At 55.5% G+C, this 24614-nt stretch overlaps 1 protein-coding gene across 1 annotated transcript in view; it reads right to left on the minus strand.

Moving 5' to 3' along the window:
• Positions 1 to 823: 823 nt before the first annotated feature.
• The window catches only part of HSPG2 (heparan sulfate proteoglycan 2), a 61025-nt gene continuing 37234 nt past the window's right edge, over positions 824 to 24614 (minus strand). The window contains exons 48-93 of the mRNA XM_029286548.1: positions 24380 to 24531; positions 23173 to 23332; positions 22918 to 23060; positions 22675 to 22810; positions 21543 to 21697; positions 21297 to 21432; positions 21059 to 21210; positions 19988 to 20129; positions 18431 to 18585; positions 18175 to 18310; positions 17892 to 18043; positions 16669 to 16822; positions 16409 to 16551; positions 16101 to 16239; positions 15846 to 15991; positions 15581 to 15719; positions 15354 to 15494; positions 15125 to 15259; positions 14776 to 14957; positions 13985 to 14177; positions 13647 to 13826; positions 13141 to 13402; positions 12705 to 12737; positions 12213 to 12383; positions 12004 to 12101; positions 10906 to 11172; positions 10700 to 10812; positions 10391 to 10538; positions 8857 to 8973; positions 8028 to 8112; positions 7633 to 7777; positions 7190 to 7289; positions 6756 to 6865; positions 5747 to 5855; positions 5507 to 5605; positions 5204 to 5425; positions 4876 to 5120; positions 4523 to 4694; positions 4306 to 4428; positions 4099 to 4152; positions 3901 to 3976; positions 3483 to 3561; positions 2800 to 2870; positions 2444 to 2527; positions 2251 to 2354; positions 824 to 1069 (exon numbers count right to left, since the gene is read on the minus strand). Coding sequence (XP_029142381.1) covers positions 897 to 1069; positions 2251 to 2354; positions 2444 to 2527; positions 2800 to 2870; positions 3483 to 3561; positions 3901 to 3976; positions 4099 to 4152; positions 4306 to 4428; positions 4523 to 4694; positions 4876 to 5120; positions 5204 to 5425; positions 5507 to 5605; positions 5747 to 5855; positions 6756 to 6865; positions 7190 to 7289; positions 7633 to 7777; positions 8028 to 8112; positions 8857 to 8973; positions 10391 to 10538; positions 10700 to 10812; positions 10906 to 11172; positions 12004 to 12101; positions 12213 to 12383; positions 12705 to 12737; positions 13141 to 13402; positions 13647 to 13826; positions 13985 to 14177; positions 14776 to 14957; positions 15125 to 15259; positions 15354 to 15494; positions 15581 to 15719; positions 15846 to 15991; positions 16101 to 16239; positions 16409 to 16551; positions 16669 to 16822; positions 17892 to 18043; positions 18175 to 18310; positions 18431 to 18585; positions 19988 to 20129; positions 21059 to 21210; positions 21297 to 21432; positions 21543 to 21697; positions 22675 to 22810; positions 22918 to 23060; positions 23173 to 23332; positions 24380 to 24531 — 6431 coding nt within the window. The 3' untranslated portion in view covers positions 824 to 896. The remainder of the gene's footprint in view (positions 1070 to 2250; positions 2355 to 2443; positions 2528 to 2799; positions 2871 to 3482; positions 3562 to 3900; positions 3977 to 4098; positions 4153 to 4305; positions 4429 to 4522; positions 4695 to 4875; positions 5121 to 5203; positions 5426 to 5506; positions 5606 to 5746; positions 5856 to 6755; positions 6866 to 7189; positions 7290 to 7632; positions 7778 to 8027; positions 8113 to 8856; positions 8974 to 10390; positions 10539 to 10699; positions 10813 to 10905; positions 11173 to 12003; positions 12102 to 12212; positions 12384 to 12704; positions 12738 to 13140; positions 13403 to 13646; positions 13827 to 13984; positions 14178 to 14775; positions 14958 to 15124; positions 15260 to 15353; positions 15495 to 15580; positions 15720 to 15845; positions 15992 to 16100; positions 16240 to 16408; positions 16552 to 16668; positions 16823 to 17891; positions 18044 to 18174; positions 18311 to 18430; positions 18586 to 19987; positions 20130 to 21058; positions 21211 to 21296; positions 21433 to 21542; positions 21698 to 22674; positions 22811 to 22917; positions 23061 to 23172; positions 23333 to 24379; positions 24532 to 24614) is intronic.

Below are 24614 nucleotides of genomic sequence, written 5' to 3' on the forward strand. Positions count from 1 at the left end.
AGGCAAAGCTCCTTCTTTTTCCTGGGAAAGCTATAAAAGAACCCCTTCTTTCTGGCTCTGACCCACAGTAGGGGCAGGAAGGCAGGACCTCCTGGCCTTTGGGCCCCTCTGCTCTCCCCCCCACACCAAGAAGCAGCCTCATCACCAGAGGTTTTGCTGTGAGAAATAACAGCAGGCCACAAAGGGTGGGTGAGGGAAGATAAGGCACTGAAGCAACCCAAAGGTGATGGGACAGACCCCCTCCCAGGGTGCAGCAGAGACCCCCAGGAATCCCAGCCAGAGCAAGGTCTGGCCACGATCCAGGGGTTAAGGCAACTGGCCTTGAAGACCCGCAGGCATAGGGCAAAGTGGGGTCCTGGGGGGGCACCTCCCAGAAGCAGGACAGCCGTGCAGGGCAACGAGGCAGAGACGGGGCTTCAGAAGGATCCGCCTCCTACTTGGCATCCGCTGGGCACGGGGCGTGTGCCGAGAAGCCATCTTCCCGCCGCTCCTGGCATCCTCTCTTTGCCCCGGCGAGGACGAGGGCAAGTGCGTTGGTCAGTCACCGCCTGCCGGCCCGGAAGAGCCGGTCAAGCACAGAAGCCGTCTGGGCATCCGGCTCACTTGCCGAACTCTTTCTGTTGCCGGTCTGTTTCTGGCATCCTTCTGCGGCTTCTGGCGCCCCGTGGCAGGGCTCCCTGGTCCTCCGCCGTGCGGCTCCCTTCCTGCCGGCCAAGGACGCCGTCTCCCTCCCCCCTCCCCTTTTTGGCAGCAGCAAAGCACCGTTTTTTCTCTTTCTTCCTTTTTAAAAAATTTGTAATAATAATAATAATAATAATAATAAAATAAGGATAATCAGCATAGATGTCTCTCCCTTGGCCCGGCGACGGCAACGAAGAGCAAAGGGGGGGCCTCCCCTATGAGGGGCACTCCTGAATGTTCAGGGCCATTTCCGCCTGATGCTGCAGGTCTACCGGCTGCCGGGGCTCCTGGCCCGGCCGGGCGTTGGCTAGCACCACGTGTTTGATGCAGCCGGTGATTCCCGAGGTGTACTTCCCGTCCGTGAGGGTCTCGATGTCAGGGGCGCCTCCTGTGCGGAGAAAGGGAACGCTGTGAGCAAAAGGAGCGATCCTCCAGTCCCAAGGAAGTGGGGGGGGCTGACCTGGAAGACCCACTCTTTGGCTCCATCCTATTAGCCTGGGACACTGAGCCCCTGGGCAGCACTCCGGAGAGCGGGAAAGTAATCAAGGGGGTCGGTGCCCCTTTCAGATGGGTCTCCTAAGGCAGGGCTTTTCAACCTTTTCACCCATTGTACCACTTTTAGGATAGGGCAACATCCGAGGACCACCAGTCGCCTAGCAAGGGGTCAAAAAGTTGATGACCAAAAAAAAAAAGGAAAAAAGTGATAAAGCACAGGTAGTCCTCGACTTACAACAGTTCGCTTAGTGACTGTTCAAAGTTACAATGGCACTAAAAAAAGTGCCCCCCAAGCCACAGCCGAGCAAGACACCTGCCTGCCGCCCGGCGGCGCTCTTCCTCCTGTCTGAGGTTTTCATTGTTGTGAGCATTTCTGTTGAGGATTGGCAGCGGAGGTGGGGTGGGGGGGTTGTTTGGTTTTTATTCCCCCCCCCATCTGCTGGGTGGTTGCAGCAGGTTTTGGTCACTTCACATGACCCTGGGACACTGTGACCGTCATAAATATGAATCAGTTGCCAAGCATCTGAATGTAAATCACAAGACCCTGGAGAGGCTGCAACATTCCAGCTGATCGGTGCTTCTTCTGGGCTCAGCAGAAGCGCCAGGATCAGTGCCGAGCTCCAGCTGGAGCCTGGCGCTGATCCTGGCGCTTCCGCTGAGCCCTGACAGCCCTGCAGCTCCAGCCGTCTCTCGCTCAGGCTTGTGCGGTGCTGCCACCGGTTCAGCTCATTCCCCTCCCCCGCTACCACTTTTCTAGGATGGTCACGTACCCCCTGCCAGGTGCCAATGTACCACAGGTGGTACCCGTACCACTGGTTGAAAAGCCCTGTCCTAAGACCTCTGAAGAGGCTTGGTGGAGAAGGATTTCCAAGTGACCGTCCTGGAAGAACAGGGCAGCGGGTGTGAGAAGCTGACCTCTGCGTCAAATAGCAGGCGGCCTCTTTCTCCAATCAGAGGCCGATGGACACGAGGCAAACGCTGGACAAAGCGCAACCACCGGGGCAGAAAAAGCTCTTTTGGAATCGTGCCATCCCGAAGACCCCCAGGCTGCTTTCTAGGGCCCAAGCCCCTCACCTATATAGATCCGGCCTTTGGCGTTGACCATGACATTCCGGCCGGACGATTCTCCGGTCACCGCCTCCTCTCCGTCCACCTGGAGGAAGCCTCTTTTCCCTTCCCTACAGAAAAGCGGGGTTTGCCGTCAGAAGGGCAGGGGGTCCGTGCTGACGGAAACCCACTCCCCCCAGCCCCGGCCATCTCCTCTCACCGGATAGCGGTCACCCGGTGCCACTCCCCATCGTCCAGGGGGTCTTCGGAGCGGATGTTGGCCTCTCCGCTTCCCAGCTGGTAACTGCGGAAGACACCTGGTCAGCTAGGAAAGGCAGCCCGCCAGCCGGAGGACCTAGCGCAGCGGTCCCCAACCCCTGGTCTATGGACCGGTACCGGGTCGCGACATGCCAGCAACCGGTCCGCACAAACAAGCGAAGCCCCATCCGTGGGATGCAGGCAGCACACAAAACCACGCACCCTCCAGTCCGCGGGAAAACCTTTCTCCACGGAACCAGTCCCTGGTGCCCCAAAGCTTGGGGGCCTCTGCCCTAGCAGAACCCAGTTCTGACTCACCTGAACAGCAGGTGCCCCTCCTTCAGCCCGAGGCTAATGAAATCCTTTCCTTTGCCTGGTTCTCCTTCCTCCTGTGACACAAGAGAGAGAGAGGGGAGTGTGATGCCACCGTCTCCTTCGGGGAGGCAACCCCACGACCGCCTCCCGGCCACCCTGGGGCGCCACTCCATGCGCTTCTCCCCTGGCATGCTTTGAGCCCCCGTCCAAGCCCAGTCCAAGCGGGTCAATACCTGGCTAGCAACATGCTGCTGTGGGCCGGGCTCTCCCGTGGCCTGGAAAGAGAAAGGGACAAGCAGAAGCCGTGCGCGTCAACCAGACCAGCCAGCCGTGCAACGGGCTCAGAGAGGACCAACCGGCGCAGCGTCTGCAGCCGCCACCATGCACTCATGCAAGAGACAGCCAAGCGCTCGGGTGCGTTTCTCAGCTCAGCAGGTGGAGGCAAGGGCCCTTCCCTCCCGTCCAAACGCCTCCCTCCGGGGCAGCTCTCCTCGGTCCGGATGCTCCGGACAGCGCCGAGGGGTCGAGATCTCGCCCAGTTGCCCAAGTGAGAGCCTGTCACCACTGGGGCTGCTTTTAAGCAAGGAGCCCGCACGAACCCGCCTGGCGTCACTTGCGCTACTTTCCCAGGGGGCCGCCGGACTGCCCTCTGCCCCTCCCAGCCCCGCCGTCTCTTGGCCACTCACCACCCCCTGCCAGAAAAGCAGACCCTCGGCGGAGTTGGTGCGCACTTCCAGCTCAATGGTTTCCGGCGATTCGGGAAGACTGCAAGAAAAGAGGCCCCAAATCAGATTCCCCCTCCCCGCTCCGGTCTCTAGGGGGAAATTCCCCTTTTCCTTCCCTGCTGCTCCATGGTTTCCGGAAATTGCCCGGCAGAGCGCCCAAAGGCAGGGCTGATTTTCTGCAGCGCCTTAACCTCCCCACCCCACCAAAGTCTGCCCTCCTCCTTTGGACCCTCCCATTCTCTCCCCCAATCATCTGCGGGCTTTTTGTGCCTCTGGAAGGAGGGCCCGGCTCTTTCCCAGCACCAACCGCAGTGCCCCTCGAGACTGGGAGGGCCTGGGCAGCACTCTGACCCTTCCCCCGTTCAGCCCCCCTTCTCACCTCCTGGGGAAAGCGTGTTTGGGCAGGGCCACGTAGCCCCCGTTGCAGAAATAGGCCCCGTACTGTCCAGGAGCGTCTGGCAGAGGGGAAAAAAAAGAGCATCTGAGTCAGCTGAAGCAGCAACAGGTAAGAAAACCAGGAGGGGGGGCAGGCCAGCTGGTTCCCCCAAAGATTCCCCCCAAATAGGGCCAGGCTTACCATTTCCTCCGCTGCCTTCTGGCCATTCGGCCTTCAGGTGGTGCTGCCCTGCGTCTGCAGGGCAAAGGGAGAGGCTGGGGTCAAGCAGGGCCCTGGAGAAGACCCTCCCCCTCCCGGAGCAAAGCCCAGTTAGCAGAGCTCCTCACAGCCAGCCTGTCTAAAGCAGCCGCTTCAAACGCGCGGGAATCTCCCGGCCCCGAGGCTCACCGTGTTCGCAGTACAGCCCCGAGAAGCCCCTGAGACAGAGACAGGTGGTGCCCTGGCAGGTGCCCCCATTGAGGCAGGGATGGTGGAGCTGGCAATGGACCTCGGACACCTGGCAGCGTTCTCCTGCGGGCAGAGAGAGGCTCCGGTCAACCCCCTGGCGGAGCCGAAGCGGGAGGGATACACCCCGCCCAGGGCTTCCGTCGGCCCCCCGCCTCACCCGTGAAGCCGTCCGGACATAGGCACTGGAACTCGTACTCCCCTGTGAGCAAGCACTGGCCGCCGTGCTGGCAGGGCCTGCGGTCGCAAGGGGAGCTGTCGGTGCACTGCGAGATGCCGCGACTCTCCAGGAAGCTGTAGGAAATGTCCACCTTTTTCCCGTTGACCGAAAACTGGAAGGAAGGAAGGAACCAGAATTTGCACCCGAGGCTCCTCGCAAGAGGAGCGGGCCAGGCAGGTGCAAACCTCCACCTCCCTGTTTTTCTAGGAGGAGGGGAAGGGAAGGATGCGGCCGCCTTGACCTCCTGGGCTGAGCAGAGGAGGCGGGCGCTTCCCCGCCCGCTACCGGCTCACCTCTCCGATGCACCCCTGGAAGTGGCTGGAGATGTTGGCGGCTGCCGGGAGCTTGACCGAGCCCTCCACCCCTCCCAGGTAGAGAGAGGTGCGCAGGTTGAGGCCCTGACTCTTCCCGGGGGACGACCTCTTGACGGGCCGCTCCTCATCCACCTGCAGGGTGCCGTCTTTGTTCAGGCGCTCGGCCGCCACCTTGTGCCACTGCCCCAGGGCCAGGGGCTTGTGGCTCCGGAGCACGGCGGTACCTGCGAGGGAAGACCAGCTTGACGAGTCCGAGGGGACGAAGGCGGTCAAGGAGGGAGGGGGCAGACGGCGCCGGGGAGCCTACCTGAGCCCAGTTCGTAGCGGAACTCCAGGTGCCCGTTGGCCATGTTGAGCGCGACGAAGTCGGCCACGGGGCTCCCGTCGCCCCCGTTGAACAGGAGGAGGCCGTTGGGGGAGAGCGGCTTGACCTCGACCTCCAGGCGCAGCTCGTAGGGGTTTCTGGTGAGGGTCGGGTAGGAGATGAAAGCGTCCCCACCCGGGAAGTGGGGGGTGGTCACCGTGAGGCCTGTGGGCGGAGAAGGGCAGGGGGTTACCTGGGCCTCGGCCGGCTTCCTGGTGAGCAGGGCTGAGCCTGTGCGTCACTCACCCGCCGTGCACTTCCTCCCGTGTCGGCCCAAGAGGCAACGGCAGGTGTAGCCCTCTCCGGAGGCTTGGTTCACGCAGGTGGCGTCGGGCCCACAGGCCTCTGTGGGGAGAAAGGCAGGCGGGGGGTCTACATGGCAACGCCGGCAAGGCCCACGCCAGCTCCGGCTCTGCTCTGGGCAACTGCCCCAGTTCCCGGCACGTGAGACGGAGGAGAGAATTGAACGGGGGGGGGGTGTCTTACCTGGGTGGCAGCGCAGGGCCTGGGGGTGCTCGCAGTTGCTGCCGGCGAACCCCTGGGGACACTCACATATGTAGCTGCTGCTGTCCGAGTCTCTGCAGACCCCTCCGTTCTGGCCGGACAAAGGAGGGAGGGAGTGGTGCGATAGCAATAGTTATAGCGCCTAGACTTATATACCGCTTCACTGTGCTTTGCAGCCCTCTCTAAGTGGTTGACAGTCGGCCTGTTGCCCCCAACAATCTGGGTCCTCATTTGACTGACCTCGGAAGGACGGAAGGCTGAGTCAACCATGAGCCGGTCAGGATCAAACTCCCAGCAGTGGGCAGAGTTAGCCTGCAATGCTGCATTCTAACCATTGAGCCACCACGGCTCTTAATGCAACATCCGATCAGCTACAGCAATAGCAATTAGACTTATGTACCGCTTCACCGTGCTTTTACAACCCTCTCTGAGCGGTTTACAGAGTCAGCCTATTTGCCCCCAACAATCTGGGTCCTCATTTTACCCACCTCGGAAGGATGGAAGGCTGAGTCAACCTTGAGACGGTTAGGATCGAACTCCTGGCTGTAGGCAGAGTTTGCCTGCAGTACTGCATTGTAACACTGCACCACCACAGCTTCCTTTCTTCCTTCTCCTTATTTCCTTTCCTTCTCATTGTCCGTCCCTCCCTCCCTCCCTCCCTCCCTCCCTCCCTTCCTTCCTTCCTTTCTTCCCAAGCAATAAGTGCTTTACAGCCCTCTCTAAGCGGTTTACAGAGTCAGCATTTATGCCCCCAACAATCTGGGTCCTCATTTTACCGATCTCAGAAGGACGGAAGGCTGAGTCAACCTTGAACTGGTCGGGGTCGAACTCCCGGCAGTAGGCAGAGTTAGCCTGCAATGCTGCACGCTAACCACTACGACACCACAGCTCAGTGGTTCCTGGCCCACCACTGCGCCACCACAGCTGTGGGCACCATCTTTGGGGTAACCAGGATATCTGCTCCCTCCCCCAATTACGAGCAGAGAGCTACCTGGCATGGTCGGTCCTGGCAGGTGGGGCAGTGGGAGACTCCGTGGGCTTGCAGGTCAAAATCCTTGAAGATCACTTCCTTCCCTTGGATGATCAGCTGGCGCACGCATCCTGCAGGGGGAAGCCGAGGGGGCACGCTTAGAGGGCCTCTGCGCTTGGCACGACCAGACCCACACGCCCACCCAACCGGTACAGCCACGGGTGACCTAGCACCAGGAGAGGGAGGGAGAGCGCAGATCCCTGGGGCAAGCGCCCACTCTTGGCCTGTCCTCCCTTACTAGACTGTCGTTAGGGGTAAGAGGTAAAGGAGGAACCCAGAACACCTGGGTCAACTTTCTCCAGATTAGCAAGTCTGGCTTAAACTCCACCATTCTGCCCCCTTTCCCCGCCTGCTGCATCCATCCCTAGACAGACACGCCCCCCCCTGCATCTTACCCACAAATCCACTGCCGAGGCCGGTTTTGGCGATGGCCGCGTAATTGGGGTACCCGCCCAGGTAGAGCTCCTCGTTGAGATCCAGGCCTTGAAACCTGCCCTGGAATGACGCAGAAGAGGGAACCTTGGTCTGAAAGAGCCAGAAGACAGGCCCTCCCTGCCTCCCCCTGGGGTTTTCTGGGGGCTTCCTCCCACCGGGCCTGCCAGCTTAGTTGGCCTTAACGAAGCCAGCTCCTGCCTGCCTCAGTTTCCCAGAGAGGGGGGAGACTAGCGCCTCCGGTTCTTCTGGGGGGAGTGACGCTCCATAGGGGGCTGCTACAGAGAGTTGCAGCGCAAAGGGGGTCTTCCTTTGGAGCCCCGGCCCCTCGACTGCCCCGTCTCGATCCCCGGCCAGGTCTCGGAGAAAGAAAGACTGGGCCCCTCTTCCTTCAGCCGGGCCCCACCTGGGAGCTGCCGTTGACGGGGGGCTGGCCCTCCACCACCAGGGAGCCCTGGGTCAGGTTGCGATAGAGACGGACGGTGTGGAACTCGCCCAGCTTGAGGACCGAAGGGTGCCGGATGGTGGCCATGCCGGAACCGGCATCGAACCTGGCATTGCAAAAGAGGGGGCAGCTTCAGAGGCCCATCCTGGCTGGCTCTCAAAGCACACCCCCCCCCCAAAAAAAATCATTAACCAACCGTAGGTGCCGGCATCTTTGGCGAAGGCTGCACAAAGGAGGCGACCTGGCAGACTCTGAGCCAGGGGCACAACTGTGGCTTGTGGGGCATCTGCCCAGCAGCTGGACCCCCCCGCTCCAAGGCAGCTCTATTCCCCCCCCAACAGGGACCCCGGCCTCACCTGAGTTCTGGGCGGCCCCCCACCAGCCCAAAGGAGAGGAAGTCGCTGCCCGTGTCCTTTTTCTGACCGTTGTACACCAACATCCCTGTGGAGAGCAGAGGGGGGGAAACTCAGGGGCGCTGGGGCGAGAGACCCCCCCTCCGCAGCCCCCGGGTCCCTTTGCAGCATCATGCAGGGTGCTGAGTTCAGATCCGCCATGCTCTGCCTCCTGTCCTTGCCCGGGCCCCGGGAGCCTGCGGGGAGCAGCGGGGGGCAACAGGAGTCTTCGGACCCCCTCACAGCCCCACAGCCAGGCAGAGGGGCAGCGCGGGTCAAGAGCGGGATCTGCCTGCGGGCACGCCCTCGCACCCACCCACCCCTCGCTTTCCTGGGGAAGCGGCGGCTTCTCTCCTGCAGGAGTTAGCAAAGGAAGATTAGGTCCCAAACAGTGCAGCCCAGCTAACGGGAGTAAGGTAGACTGCAGCTGGATGAGGAGGCTCGGGAGCTCCCGGTCGATTAGTCGGCTTGCCAGTAGCTCAGGTGGCACACTCCTTTCCCCCCCACCCCACACACATACACACACACACTCCAGAGGCAGAAAGGGTTAGAAAGGTGTCTGGTGCCGGGCAGGAAGCCCGCAGTGCCCAGTGGGGGCACAACTCACCTGAGTAAAGCATGAGAGCTGGAAGGGCAGAGAGGGGAGGAGGAGGAGGAGGAGGAGGAGGAGGAGGAGGAAGAGGAGGAAGAGAGCTTGAGTGAGAGATGCTCAGAAGAGAGCGCTCAGGACTTCCATCCACAACAAGAGGAAAAAATGGCCGCCCTCGCCCGCCCGCCCTGCAGCCTCTCTTACCATCCGGGGTATCGGGGCGGAAGGTGATCTCCAGGGCGAACACCCGGTAGGCATCCTTCATGGTGGGCAGGACCAGGTAGGAGCGAGGATTCTGGGTAAAATAGGGCACCACCCGCTCTGCAAGGAGAGGGCAAAAAGGTCTGAGGACGGCTGAGCCCGCCGCCTCTTCTGCAGCTGGGCCAAGACCCAAGCAGGGGCGAGAGCGTCTGGCTTAGGGCTGGGCAAAACTGGCAGAGGGTATAGCTGGCACGTGCGGAGCCTCTGCCCGGGCCCTCCTCCCTGGCTCCTCTCGTGCCCCCCCAAGAAAAAGGGGGAATCTCCTTCTCTTCCTTTTGTTCTTTTGCTGACTGATAACGGAAGAGGAGCTTAAGATTTTACTTAACGGACTAGCTGTACCCCCGGCCACGCGTTGCTGTGGCTCAGTCTGGTAAAAGTGTGGGTTGCTTTTACGTCCAACAGATGGCGCTGTTTTTCAAACAGAGCATGTTTTTACCTGTCACAGGTGTGACATCTATATAATAGGCATATAAAAACACGCACGTATTCGAATGCAACGTTGTGTCGAAATTTCAAAGCAATCGGTGAAGAACTTTCGGAGATTTAAGATTTCGAACAGACGAACATTTACATTTTTATTTATATAGATAGATAGAAGATTAAGGGGATTCTTAAAGATGTTCGTTGATTTAATGGTCAGGACTTAGATTTATAAGGGAAATGAAAATGATAGAGCTTTGAACTGTAATCGGGAAGTCGGTTTGTGATTACAAACGATATCTTATTAGTCCACGATGAGGTAGTAGTAGGAGAAATAGAATACACTTGTGAAACAAAGTAAGAATGCAACTAACTGAATTAATAGGTGTAGCTTAGCTATGAGAACTACTGTGTAATGAAACTAGGACATTCAGAGTTGCCCGAAGTCTAAATATTATGGATATTAAAGCCTAAATTGGAATATGTTAATGGAAATTATGTAAAATTTAAAACGGGACTTGGATGTGTATATCTAAAATTGCATTGACAAATGTATTAATTGAGGGAGCTATAATTAGCAATGTTTGAATTGGAGTCTGATATGATAATTAAGGGAAATAGAGAGGGGAACCTGATGTAACCTGAGATATATAGGTAAGATTTTGTTATTGGACTATTGATTCCCCAGCCACCAGGCTGCTTCCTAAATATTTGGATGTAAAATTGAAAAACTAATAAAACTTGTTACCCCCCCCCAAAAAAAGGAAAAGGGGGACAGGAGGAGGAAGACTGTGGGGTCCTTTGGTGCTCTCTGAGCTTGGTCGTTTTCTTGCAGACGTCTCATGACCCAACTAGATAACATCACCAGTGTCGAAGGGAGTGGGGTTTGCAGAGAGGAGGAGGAGGAGGAGTGGGGAAACGTCCAATGTCTATTCCGGAGGACGTTGGCAGCATCTTCCCGCCCACGGGGGTGTGTGTCAGCCCCCGCCCCTTTGCCCCTTCCTCTGTCTCCTGGGGGCCAGAGTGGGAGAGAGAGAGAGGCGGGGGCCACGCTGACCTCGCACTTTGAGCATGGAGAAGGCCGTCCCCTTCCCCTGCCGGTTAGATGCCGTGCACACGTAGACGCCTGTGTCCTCCGGGCGAGCCGAGGGGATAGTCAGGCTGTGGTCCTCCAGGTGGGCATGCCGGGGCAGCTCCCCTTCCAGCTGAAAGACAGTGAGCCACAGAACCCCCTAGCAGGCCTGCCCCCCCCCAACCAGGCCCCTCTGCTCCAGAACCAGAGGGGCAGCTCCCCCAGCAGCGTCTTCCCCTCCCTGCCCCCTGCCTGGGGAGAGAGGCTGGAGGGTCACTCTCGGCCAAGACCTACCTTGGTCCACTTGATTTCCGGGACGGGGAACCCGGAGGCCGAGCAAGGGAAAACCACGGTGGAGCCCGCAGAAACCTCCTTCACTTCCGGCTGGCCGGCCACTTGGGGGGAAGCTGTGGGGAGACAGGGGACCCACCGTGAGCCGTGGAGAGCAAAGCAGGGAGGCCGTTCCTCGTCCCCCCTGGCTAGGAGACAGCCGGGCTTACACTGGACGTGCAGGATGACGTGGGACTGGACGGTGCCGACGTTGTTGGTGGCCGTGCAGCGGTACTTTCCCGCGTCGGCCTGCTCCACCCGTTCGATCTTCACCAGGCCTCCGCTGGCCAGCACGCCCGGGCGCAGCTGCCCGCCCACTTTGCTCCAGGTGATGTCCGGCTTGGGGTCCCCGAAGGCCAAGCACTCAAACTCCACGGCACTGCCCACTAGGACGGTCTGCACCGACGTCCGGATGTTGATCATCACTTTGGGGAGGGCTGAGAAGAATAGAATAGAATAGAATAGAATAGAATAGAATAGAATAGAATAGAATAGAATAGAACAGAACAGAACAGAACAGAATATGGAATGGAATGGAATGGAATAGAATAGAATATGGAATGCAGAATAGAATAGAGTAGAATAGAATAGAAAAGAAAATGGAATAGGATAGGATAGGATATAGAATAGAGTAGAGTAGAATAGAATAGAATATGGAATGCAGAATATAATAGAGTAGAATAATAGAATGAAGCGATAGAATAGAATAGAACAGAATATAGTATAGAATAGAATAGAATAGAATAGAACATAATATAGAACATAGAATAGAAAATAGAATAGAATAGAATAGAACATAATATAGAACATAGAATATAGAATAGAATATAGAATAGAACATAATAGAACAGAAAATTATAATATAATAATATAATATAATAGTATAATAATAATAATATAATATAATATAATATAATATAATATAATATAATATAATATAATATAATATAATATAATATAATATAATATAATATAATATAATAATATAATATATTAGTGTAGTGTAGTGTAGTGTAGTATAGGAAAGTAGAGTAGAGTAGAATAGAGACTAGACTAGACTAGAAAACAGAGTTGGAAGGGATCTTGTAGGTCATCTAGTCCAACCCACACCCAAGCAGGAGACCCACCCTTTCCGACAGAGGGCAGTCCAGAGAAGCGGGGGGGGGGCTCCAGAGAGGGAAGAGGAGATCCCGGCTTCCTATCTCCCACAGGTAGAGCTTCTCTAGGGCCACCCACCTGGTCCACCAGCTGGCATGGCGCTTACTTACCCCGGACAGTCAGGCTGACCCTCTCCTGGGCCTGGCCAGAGGGACTCCTGACCCGACAGACATACACCCCCTGGCACTCTCGGTCCAGCTTCTCAATCCTGGAAAGAAGCAGCCACTCTGTGAACGCCTGGGAACTCTTTGCCCCAGTCTGCAGATGTCCAGTGCCATCTCCTCCTCCTCCTCCTCCTCCCCTCATCTGCCCCACTCACCGCAGCACTCCGTTGTGGATGGTGTGAGTGGGAGGCAGCTCCCCGCCCTCTTTGAACCACTCGATCTGCGCCCCAGGATCCCCGGAAACGGAGCAGACAAACTCTGCTGTGGCACCCACGGCTTTGGTGTCGCTCTGAGGGGTGACCTGAACGGAGAGGGGCCCACCAGCACGGCCTGTATTGGGGACAATGAAAAGAAGGAGGAGGAGGAGGAGGAGGAGGAGGAGGGAGGGAGGAGGAGGAGGAGGAGGAGGGGAGAAGGAGGAGAGGAAGAGGAAGAGGAAGAGGAAGAAGAAGAAAAAGAAGAAGAAGAAGAAGAAGAAGAAGAAGAAGAAGAAGAAGAAGAAGAAGAAGAAGAAGAAGAAGAAGAAGAAGAAGAAGAGGAGGAGGAGGGGGAGGGAGGAGGGAGGGGAGGAGGGGGGAGGAGGGGAGGAGAAGGAGGAGAGGAAGAGGAAGAGGAAGAAGAAGAAGAAGAAGAAGAGGAGGAGGAGGGGGAGGGAGGAGGGAGGAGAAGAGGGAGGAGGAGGGGAGGAGAAGGAGGAGAGGAAGAGGAAGAGGAAGAAGAAGAAGAAGAAGAAGAAGAAGAAGAAGAAGAAGAAGAAGAAGAAGAAGAAGAAGAAGAAGAAGAAGAAGAAGAAGAAGAAGAAGAAGAAGAAGACGATGACGACAGAGGTCAACGCAAATGCAACAGAGTTTACTTTATTATTTATTATTAAATTTATCTGCAGATCTGGACACGCAATAACACCTAGATGCATCGGGCCCAAAGGCAGCTTTCCAGAGTCTTTGTAATCCTAAGATTGACCCACACAACCCTTGGGGTTTCTCTTATACCAGCAGCCTACTTTTTAATCTCCCAATTCAAGAGAGTTACAGGTTAGGGTTGGGCCCTTGGCAGAATCTCCCTCCCCCCCCGGATGCCCACTCACCTTGCACATAGACCTGGGCCAAAGCCTCAGCGGAGCCCACCCGGTTGCTGACGTGGCAGCGGTAGGTGCCGGAATCCCGGTGTCCGGCCTGGCTGAAGTGCAGGACCCCGTCTCGTACCGTAGCCCGTCCGGGGAGGCTGCCGTTCACCTTGGTCCACTGGTAGCGCAGGGGGGGCGTGCCGTGGGCCAGGCACTGCAGCTGCACCGCCTCGCCCTCCTGCACCACTGCTCGGTTGGGAAGACTGGTGGCGTAGGGTGGTACTGGGCAGAGAGAGAGAGGGGGGGGAGGGAGAAAGAGCTTGGAAGCCTGGACCCCAACCCCCCAAGGAAGGCACTGAGCTCTGCTCCATGGGGTTGGCCAGTCCTGGGTGCAAGGGGTCCATGTGGGGGGCCTGGCATTCTTTCTGCTTTTGCTTCCTTCCTCTCAGCCTAAGGCCGTCCAGAGAGCAGCACAGCTCCCGTGCCTAAGCCCCATCCTTCCTCCTCCTCCTCTTGGCACACTCACTCTCCACGTCCAGCACCACGAAGGCTTCGGTGAACCCCGCAGAGTTGCTGGCGTTGCAGATGTACTGGCCCGAGTCCTGCTGGGCCACCCGGGGGATGATGAGGGTGTCGTTCACCACTTGATGCTGCCAGGGCAACGGAGCCCGCAGCTTGGACCACTGGATGGTGGGTGCCGGGTCACCTGCCGATCCCAGCAAAGGAAGCAGTGGTCAGCCTGGGCCAGCCAGCGACCCAGATTGGCTTGGCCCGGGGTCCCCCCTCCCCCAGAGAGGCTTGTCATCTCGAGGGACCAGTAAGGGCCAAATATCCCTCACGCACACACACGCATCCTCGACGCACCGGTGGCAGAGCAATGGAGCCGAGCCGTCTGTCCAGCCTGCACTGTCTGGGTCGGAGTCACGTGGATTTCGGGGACTCCTCTCCTGCCGTGCACCGCCTCCACGCTCACGTCCACCTGGACCTCCGTGGTGCCCACGGAGTTCTGGGCCACGCACACGTAGGTGCCGGCATCCCCCAGCTTTGCGGAGGAGATCTGAGGAGGGAGGGGAGCCCACACAGGACCCTCAGCCTGATTCCCACTCAGACTGAGGAATTAAGACATCTTCGGGGTGTCCATCGGCTGCCGTTTTCTCTTGAGCGTGGAATAAGGACCGGCAGTGGGGGCTCCCTAGAGCAAGGGTCCCCAACCCCTGGTCCGTGGACCAGTACCGGGCCGCGACATGCCAGCAACCGGTCTGCACAAACAAGCAGAGCCCCATCCGCGAGATGCAGGCAGCACACAAAACCACACACCCTCCGGTCCGCGGAAAAACCTCTCTCCACAGAACCGGTCCCTGGTGCCCAAAAGGTCGGGGGCCTCTACCCTAGAGGGATTGGGGTCTAAAAGTGAGAACTTGCCAGGACAGGTAATTTAACTGCAGCCTCACCAGCTCTCAATTCCTTCCGTTCCCTTCCCAGCAACTGTTATTCTAGGATACTGTGCTCCTGATGCTGGAGGCTTTATATACCCACCAGGCTAGGTCTGGTGCCCAGGGCAACTCCCACAGACTTCCACCAGCCCCAGCCAGCAAGGGAAGGTACGGCTGCTGGAAGGCCTGGGCTCCTGGCCCTTAGACTCCTCCCTCACCCACCTGTAGCACAGCTCGGCTCTCCAGCGGTAGCAGCCTCTGGTTCTCCAGCTTCCTCCAGGCTCCCAGCTTGGTCCAGCGCACTACAGCCCGGGGGTCTCCGGCCGCCAGGCAGTCCACGCTGATGGACTTGCCCACCTTGAGCTGCAGGGGGCCCTTCGGCACCACTGAGATGGTAGGCAGCCCTAGGAGGAGAGAGAGAGAGAGAGCAACGCCAAGGTTCACCCGAGGCCTTCGGCAGACCCTCCGCCCTGGCGTTCCGTCAAGAGTCCGACTTTAGCCTCGGTTGGGAGAGAACAGAAGGGCTCCTGGCCCTGGTTGTCCTAGAGAGACCCTTGGCATTGTCCCTTACCTTGGACCATGACGTTGACCAGGCTGTTGGCAATCCCAAACCGGTTGGAGACCACGCAGCGGTAGGCCCCGTGGTTTTCCGGACGGGCGTTGGAGATGGTGATGGCAGAGCCGTTAGGGCTGATCCTCACGTTATCTGCAGAGGAGACCGAAGGAATGACCGGGAGGGGTAACCAGCACCCCCAAACCACCTGACCCATCTGCTCACCCGGCAGCTCCCACAAACTCACCTAGCAGCTGGTCGTTGGGCAGCTTCCAGGTGATCTCCAGGGGCGGGGTGCCTTTGTGGATGTGACAGCTGAAGGAAACCTCTTCCCCTCCGCGCACCAGCACGCTGTGGGGCTCGATGGAGATGATGGGGCTCTGAAGACCTGCCGGGAGGGAGTGACGGTGACCCCCGGAGTCCGGCACACCCTCCACCCGCCCACTCGGACCCCTGCCGGAACGCCAGACATACGGGAAGTAGGACTGGTGTTAGCCACGACAGAGACCACGAAAGAGGCTTCCTGCGGGACACTGCCTGCACTCACGCGGCACACGTATTCGCCGGAGTCGGCGGGGGTGAGTTGGACCAGCCGCAAGTGGGTGTTGGAGACCTGTGGGAGGAGAAAAGCGCTGCAGAACTGGGATTCCTGATTTCAGCATTCCCCACCTGCCCGAGCCCCCTCCTCTGTCAACAGGACCGCCTTTTTTCCCCCCATGGGGGACAGAGCCACCCTCACCTGGTGACCCGCTGGCAGCTGGCCCTCTCGCCGATACCAGGTGAACGTGGCCTGGGGCTGGCTTGGCGCAACGCACGACAGATCCAGGGTCCCTCCTTCCACGGCGGAGGGGGAGGACGCCTCAATCCTCAGGGCTGGGGCAGGCCCTACCGCTGCAGGAAGGGAGGAGAGAACGCCTCGAATGAGCTGGGCCTGTCCTGCGGCAGGTCTGGGTGGCCAAAGAGGGGTGGAGGGAGGGGAGCAGAGGATACTTACGGTGGGAGGGGCTCTCGCTATCCTGGATGGTGACCAACAACACCGCCTCCTGGATGGCGGTGGGGCTGCTGACGCGGCAGACGTACTCGCCCGAGTGGGCAGAGGAGACCTGCGGGATGCGGAGGCGAGTGCCCGAGACCTGCCCCGGGAGAGGTAAGTTAGCCACTCACCGCAGTGGCGCCCCCGCCCCTTGGCCCTTGGCTCTCCTGCTGGCGCTCCATCCCCAGAGAGGAGCTGGGCAGGCTGAAGGTCGAGGATCGCCACCCTCACCCGAGTGAAGCAAAGCAGGAGCGCCTTTCCCCCTCTACCTGGTGGTTGGGGGGGAGGGGTCCCCCTCTCTTGAACCAGGTGATTTTGGGGTGTGTCTGGCCAGTCACGAGGCAGTTCAGCTCCAAGGTCTGCCCCTCGGCGAGGGAGGAAGAGGAGGATTCGATCCGCACCGGCGGAATCACTACGGAAGCTGCAGAGGAAGAGGAAGGGAAGAGGAAGGTGGTACCCCGTTGCCCGGCTCCCCAATTTCCCTTCCTCCCCAAATCCCTCTCTGGCCAGGAAGAGGCCTGCCACAAGCTTCCCGGGCACCTACTGTGTGGGCCACCCGAGCTGCTGGGAATGGACACGATGATGGACGTCTCCAGTCGGCTGGTGCCGTCGTTCACGTAGCAGACGTATTCGCCCGAATCGGCCGCCGAAACCTGTGAGATCCGGAGGCGGGTTCCGAAAATCTGTTTGCCGGGAAAAAAAAAAGTAGATAATCAAGAGCTGATTTTTTTTTTAACCAACTGGAGCCATTTCCCCACCACCACCACCCCCCTTGGATTTCCCAAAGCCTCAGCTTCCATTTCTTAAGCCCCCAAAGATTACGCCAAGGCATCCCAAGAGAGCCTTCATCACAGTTTAAGACCAAAAGTGTATAACACACGTCCTAGAAAATAATGTCCAGCTAATCTTCTAAAAAGAGTGCAGAGAAGATTAACAAAGATGATTAAGGGACTGGAGGCTAAAACATATAAAGAACAGTTGCTGGAATTGGGTCTGTCTAGTTTAATGAAGAGAAGGACGAGGGGGGACATGATAGCCGTGTTCCAGTATCTCAGGGGCTGCCCCAAAGAAGAGGGAGTCAAGCTATTCTCCAGAGCCCCTGAAGGCAGGACGAGAAGCAACGGATGGAAACTGATCAAGGAGAGAAGCAACCTAGAACTAAGGAGAAACTTCCTGACAGTGAGAACAATTAACCAGTGGAACCACCTGCCTCCAGAAGCGGTGAATGCTCCAACACTGGAAGTTTTTAAGAAGAGACTGGACAGCCATTTGTCTGAAATGGGGTAGGGTTTCCTGCCTGAGCAGGGGGTTGGACTAGATGACCTCCAAGGTCCCTTCCAACTCTGTTATTCTATTCTATTCTGTTCTATTCTATTCTATTCTACTATTCTATTTCTACTATTTTATTCTATTCTTTCCATATTCTATTCTATTCTATTCTATTCTATTCTTCTATTCTATTTTATTCTATTCTATTCTATTATTCCATTTCTACTATTCTATTTCTACTATTTTATTCTATTCTTTCCATATTCTTTCCATATTCTATTCTATTCTATTCTATTCTATTCTATTCTATTCTATTCTATTATTTCTATTTCTATTCTATTATTTCTATTTCTATTTCTATTTCTATTTCTATTTCTATTTCTATTCTATTCTGCATTCTACTCTACTTACTCTACTCTATTCCAGTTTGCCCACAATGACAACCCCCGCTTCCTTTCTCTCTGGATCTCCGAAAGCCCTTACCTGACTGTGGACGGGCAGGGCGCCCTCGCGCTTGTACCACATGACCCTGGCTTGGGACTGGCCGGCCACCAGGCAGTTCAGGTCCAAAGTCTGCCCCTCCGAGATGGCTGTGGAGGAGGTCTCAATCCTGATCGGGGGAGTGACGCCCACAACTGGAAGAGCCAGGGGCAAGGAGAAAAGAGGGATCCATTTCAATGGGAGAAGACACCTCCCCACCCCATGGAGCAGGCAATCACACCCTCCAGCCCAGCGCCCGCGGGACGGGGGGAGGAGGGAAACTTACAGTAGGAGCCCGTTTCGCCCTTGATGGTCACCAGCAGTGAGGCCTCGTGAACGGCTGAGCCGTGGCTGACGCGGCAGACGTACTCCCCAGAGTCAGCTGGCGAAGCCTGGGGGATGCGCAGGACGAAGCCGGAGACCTGGGGAGAGGCCAGCCGAGGGTGAGCGGAGATGGGAAGGGGCTTCCGGGCGCTGGCCTCCTCCTCCTCCTCCTTGCAGCCCCTCCTGGCGAGCCCCCCCCCCCGTGAGCAGGGCCATACCTGGTGGCCGGCAGGAAGAGCCGCTCCTCGCTTATACCAGGTGACTTTCGCCTGCGGCACGGAGGCGGCCACGATGCATTTGAGGTCCAAGATGTGGCCCTCGGAGGGCGAGGTGAAGGAGGACTCGATCTGGACGGGGGGGATCACCCCGGAGGCTGCATCGGTCACAAAGAGAAGAAAGGTCACCAAATGCCCCCCAGCCGGCCGGGGAGAAGCCAAGCCTTGCAGAAGCCCCCACCGTTCCGGCCTGCTCTCCTCTCCCGAGCTGACCCCCGTAAGGCAGATCCTTTAAAGCAGGGGGTCTCCAAACTCGGCCCTTTGATGACTTGTGGACTTCAACTCCCAGAATTCCTCAAACGGTCCTAAGTCCCTTTTTTTCAGGGCTGTTGTAACTTTGAACGGTCACTAAATGAACTATTGTAAGTTGAGGACCACTGGTATTCCCTCCTTTCACTTTTTCATGCTGCCAATCTTTGCAGCAGCCATCCTGGTTCAACCATTGTACAGGTATACATCCGAATGTGTTATTTCTCTGTGTCATAGAATATATGTGGGTATGGGGGTGTACGCAATTTTTCTGTTATATTTATGTAGTGTATATTGGAGGGAGTGACCGTATGAGAGCTGTATGCAATGAATTTTCATTTTAATGTATGCCGATTAGTGTACATTTAAAGTGACAATAAAGTTAATTCTATTTTATTCTGTAATTCTATTCTCATTCTCTTCTATATTCTCTTCTATTCTATCTCCTATTCTATTCTATATTCTATTCTATTCTATTCTATTCTATTCTATTCTATATTCTATTCTATATTTTATTTTATTCTATTCTATTCTATATTCTATTCTATTCTATTCTATTCTGTAATTCTATTCTCATTCTATTCTATATTCTCTTCTATTCTCTTCTATGTCCTATTCTATTCTATTCTATATTCTCTTCTATGTCCTATTCTATTCTATTCTATTCTATATTCTCTTCTATGTCCTATTCTATTCTATTCTATTCTATATTCTATTCTATTCTATATTCTATTCTATTCTATATTCTATTCTATTCTATATTCTATTCTATTCTGTAATTCTATCATTCTATTCTATATTCTTTTCTATTCTATTCTATGTCCTATTCTATTCCATTCTATATTCTATTCTATTCTATATTTTACTCTATTCTACTCTATTCTATATTTTATTCTATATTCTATTCTATTCTATTCTATATTCTATTCTATATTCTATTCTATATTCTATTCTATATTCTATTCTATTCTACTCTATTCTATTCTATTCTATTCTATTCTATTCCATTCCATTCCATCCTATCCCATCTCATCCTTATTCTATTCTATTCCATATTTTCTATTCTATTCTATTCTGTATTCTATTCTATTCTGTATTCTATTCTATTCTATTCTATTCTATTCTATTCTATTTTAATTCTATTCTATTCTATTCTATTCTAATTCCAATTCCAATTCCAATTCCAACTCCATTCCCTGACCCATTCCCTCCCCATATGAGCAGCTTCAGGAGAAGGAAGGGAGTTCTTACGGAAAACAGGGCTGCCCTCCTGCTGCTGGACAGTGACCAAGACGGAGACTTCGTGGCTGGCAGCATCGGAGCTGACCCGGCATACGTACTCTCCAGAGTCAGCGGGAGAGACCTTGACCAGCCGCAGGCGAGTTCCCGAGGCCTAAAAGAGGGTGGCATCCTTGTCAGCATCCCCTTAAACCATCCTAGCTCTGCTGGCTATGAACTTCATCCAGTATGGATTTATAGATTTTACATGGGGGGGGGGGGAAACAACGATTCTAAAACCCTTAAATAAAATAATGAAAACAAGGCCCTTCTTTTGTATTGGGAACGAGGAGAGGTTTCCAAATCCTTTGTTGGAAAAAAAACCCATTATTATTTAAACCTTCCCAACCCCACTTTGCAGAGTTGCCTGCCGTTAGAATAGAATAACAGAGTTGGAAGGGACCTTGGAGGTCTTCTAGTCCAGCCCCCTGCTCAGGCAGAAAACCCTACACTATTCCAGACAAGTGACTGTCCAGTCTCTTCTTAAAAACTTCCACTGTTGGAGCACCCACAACTTCTGGTGGCAAGCTGTTCCACAGGTTAATTGTTCTAACTGTCAGGAAGTTTCTCCTTAGTTCTAGGTTGCTTCTCTCCTTGATGAGTTTCCACCCGTTGCTTCTTGTCCTGCCTTCAGGGGCTTTGGAGAAGAGCTTGACTCCCTCTTCTTTGGGGCAGCCCCTGAGATACTGGAACATGGCTATCATGTCCCCCCTCGTCCTTCTCTTCATTAGACTTTGGAGCCATATCCTCCCTGCCTCACCAGCTCCTATCTCGGAGGCAGACAGAGCTCACTTGATCCACTAGGCCAGGCCTAGTGAGCCAGACTTTGGAGCCACTGATTCCATTTCCCTAGCAGCAGCTCTGGGCTTCAAAATCCAAAGAGCCTTTTCCAGCTAGCCAAAGTGCTTTGAAACTGGAATTGTGCCCGAGAGCCAATTTGGGGCGCTCTGCGGGCAAGGGGGTGCCTCTGAGACTGTGGCCCTAGTGGCCCCAAAGTTGTTATCCAGTTGCACTCCTTAGCGCTCAGGGCCGTCATGCCTGTACCTGGTGATGGGCTGGCAGGGCTTCACCCCGTCTGTACCAGGTAACCATGGCTTGCTCCAGGCGGGAAACCACGCAGTCCAGCTCCAGCGTTTGTCCCTCAGCGATGACGGCTGACGAGGCCTCGATCCTCACGGGAGGAGCCACGCCAAAGGCTGGGGAGAGCAGAAGGGTGGTGAGGATCCCGCCAGCCCCCAGCGAACCCTGTCCTCCCCCCCGGCCTTCCTGCCAGGAGCCCCACACCTACTGGAGGAGGAGCGGGCGCGGGAGACGAGGACGGAAGCTTCTCGGGTGAGGGAACCCAGGCTGACGCGGCAGACGTATTCCCCAAGGTCAGCCGGGGAGAGCCGGGCGATGCGCAGGTGGGAACCGGAGACCTACAGGTTGAGGGAGAAGAGGGAGTCAGCGCACAGGTGAAAGGAATGTCGTAAACCCCCTCCCAGGGTTTCTGGACCAAGCTGCCCCCGGCCCCGAGGGGCAACCATACCTGGTGGCCGGCTGGCAAGGATCCGCCTCGTTTGTACCAGGTGATGGTGGCGCTAGTTTGGCTGGCCACAACGCAGTTCAAGTCCAAAGCTTCTCCTTGGACGATGGAGGGTGACGAAGGCTCAATCCATAGCGGGGGTCCGACTCCTCCCAAGGCTGCAAGGACAGGAGGGAGGGGCTGCCCATCAGCTGGCAGACATCTCCCCTCCTGCCAGCCCTCCCATGCCATACGAAAGCGTGCCAACCAAGTTGCAAACCATGTCCCTCCAAATATAACAGTCTTTTGTTTCTAAGAGCTATCCATTCTTTGACCCATCTTAGTACAGATGCTTGATGGTATAAAACCCACTCTGGCAAGCCCAAACCTCCGTTTTCCTTGGCTTCTGGTAGCATTTTTTCAATTTAATTCTAGCTTTCTTTCCTTGCCAAATAAATTTGAAAATTAGTGAATTTAAATCTTCAACAAAAATTCTCTCGCGTTTTATAGGTACCGTTTGAAATAGAAATGGTATTTTTGGTAATAAGTTCATTTTAATCCTGGCAATTCTTCCCAACATCGAAAAATTGCAGGTTTTTCCATTTTTCCAGGTCCAGTCTTATTTGGCTCGATAATTTTGTATAGTTATCTTCTTTTATCGTTGAACATCTTGCTGTTAAAATATATTCCCATGTATTTAACCTTTTCTGATTAGTTGTAGTTCTATTTTTTTCTGACCTTTTTTTTTTTGCTCATCTGTGAGAGTTTAAACTATCACTTTAGTTTTTTCTCTGTTTTATCTTCAGACCTGCTCTCTCTCCATAGTGTTCTATCTTTTCCAATAATTTAGGAATCATCTCTACACTTTCTTCTAAAATAAAGGCCAAGTCACCTGCAAACACTTGCAATTTGTAAGTTTCACCTGTTATTTCTAGCCCTTTGATTTCTGTTATCTTGTCTAATGTTTCTATTTAAAACTTCCAACGTTAAGATAAATAAATAAATAACAATGGAGACAGCGGGCATCCTTGTCTTGTCCCCCCTTGTCCGTGAACCTGGCTCAAAGGTTCAAACCTTGGCCTGCCTCCTTTGGCCCTTCCCATCCTATGAAACGCGCATGTTCCGGATCCTAAGCTGGGATCTGAGCCTAACTCACTTTGGGAGCTGCTGTGCACGGTGATGACTTTGGAGGCCTCTTGAACCATGCCGCTGTCACCGTCCGTCACCCGACACACATATTCGCCCGAGTCCGCTGCCGTGGCCTTCAGAATCCTCAAATGGAGCCCAGAAATCTGAAGGGAAAAAGGAGGGGGGTATCCAGAGATGGGGTGAGGAGCCCCCCCCGCAAAGGGAGGAAGAGGCGTGCGCTCTAGCCAAGGGTCTCCCGCCATTCCCGTACCTTGCGATTAGCCGGGAGGGCCCCTTCCCGCTTGTACCAAGTGACCCTGGGCTGCGAGAGGCCCGTGACCTGGCAGGTGAGGTCCAAAGCCTGACCCTCGGTGATGGACGAGGAGGCAGAGTCGATCCTGACTGGGGACGGCCCTGAAGAAGTCAGAAAACAGGTCAGCTTCTTTTGCCCTCCGGTTCCAAGGCTCGGTTCCCAGGTAAAGGATGCCCCAAACACTGACTTTGTGCCCAGGTGGCGACTCCCGGCTGTCCTCCCCATGCCGAGGTGTGGGGCCTTTGGCCTTACCCTGGGAGATGGTCACCTTGATGGAGGCTTCCTTCGGGCCAGCTCCGTTGCTGACGCGGCAGACGTATTCCCCGGAGTCAGCGGCAGAGACCTCCAAGATTCGCAGGAGGGCCCCATGGATCTAGGGAGGAAGCAGCGTTGCGGTCTGCCGTGAGCCTCTCTGGGGTTTTCTAAGTTCTTCTATCCTCAGAGAAGGGATGGAGGAAATGGGTGGAAAGCTCCCCCTTTTCTTTAAGTGTGTAGTGCAGACATGTCAAACACGAGGCCTGGGGGCCGGATTCGGCCCACGAAGTGGTTTCATGTGGCCCGCGAAGCCGTCCTGGAAACAGTGAGGGAACGGCCCCCGCTGCCTTGGCCCTGGCCCAGGCCGGCCAGGAGCCAATGTACAGTTTTGTGGTGGCCATCTATGCTGAAAGGCATTCAGTCTTAGCTCCACAAGGCTGTCCAGAAACAGTGAGGAACCAGCCCCTGCTGGGTCGCCCCCACCCCCTGGGTGCATGCTGGGGAGGTGTCCCCCTTTGTGAGGAATGAAGAAATGGACCATGCCTTGGCGCTTGCCCTGGTCCCACCCCCTTCTGCCAGAGACCCTCAGATCTGTCCCACTCCTGCCCAGGCCCCCCCAGGTCCCCTTGACACGAATGATGTAGAGCTGGCCACGCCCACCCAGTAGGCCACACCCACTCCATCCACGCCCACCCAGTAGGCCACGCCCACCCTGACCACACCGACCCAGCCCCCTGAGGGCAACCGCAATGCTGATGCGGCCCTCAATGAAATTGAGTTTGACACCCCTGGTGTAGTGTCTGTGTATCGTGCCTCCCCCTCCTCCTTATGCGTCACAGCTTTTATTTCTGGACTGGGATGCTGGCTTATAACCGGTAGGGAGTCTTACTCCCGTAACAATCACAGGCTCCTTGTCTGAAAAGCGTCTTGAGAAAATGTAATATTTTACATTCTTTGCAAAAAAGAGAGAGAGAGAGAGAGAGAAAGACCGTTAGAGCCGCATGAGATCAAGCGCTCTGAATGGGACGTATTCTTTTCCCTTCCTGATCAAGAGGAAACGCTCGACTTCCCTCCTTTCTTTGCCCAGAAACGAAAACCAGGAGGCCCCCCAGAGAAAGGGGGTACACCCACCCAACACCTATCGGGGCCCCGGGAGCATCCGAACCTGGTGGTTGGCTGGCAGGGCCCCTCCCCGCCGGTACCAGGTGACAGAGGCTGTAGGGTGGCCGGCCACCACGCAGTTCAAGTCCAAGGACTGGCCTTCTGTGACCGAAGAAGAGGAAGCTTCGATCTTGACGGTGGGCGAGACGCCGCGCGCTGGACGGGCACAAAGGGCAAAAGAGAAGAGGATGCTGGGAGCAGCCAGAGAAGGAAAGGATTTGGCACCGAGACCCAGGCTG

The sequence above is a fragment of the Protobothrops mucrosquamatus genome, unplaced genomic scaffold, assembly GCF_001527695.2.
Source record: "Protobothrops mucrosquamatus isolate PMUCROS unplaced genomic scaffold, P.Mucros_1.0 scaffold4032, whole genome shotgun sequence".
NCBI classification, from domain to species: Eukaryota; Metazoa; Chordata; class Lepidosauria; order Squamata; family Viperidae; genus Protobothrops; species Protobothrops mucrosquamatus.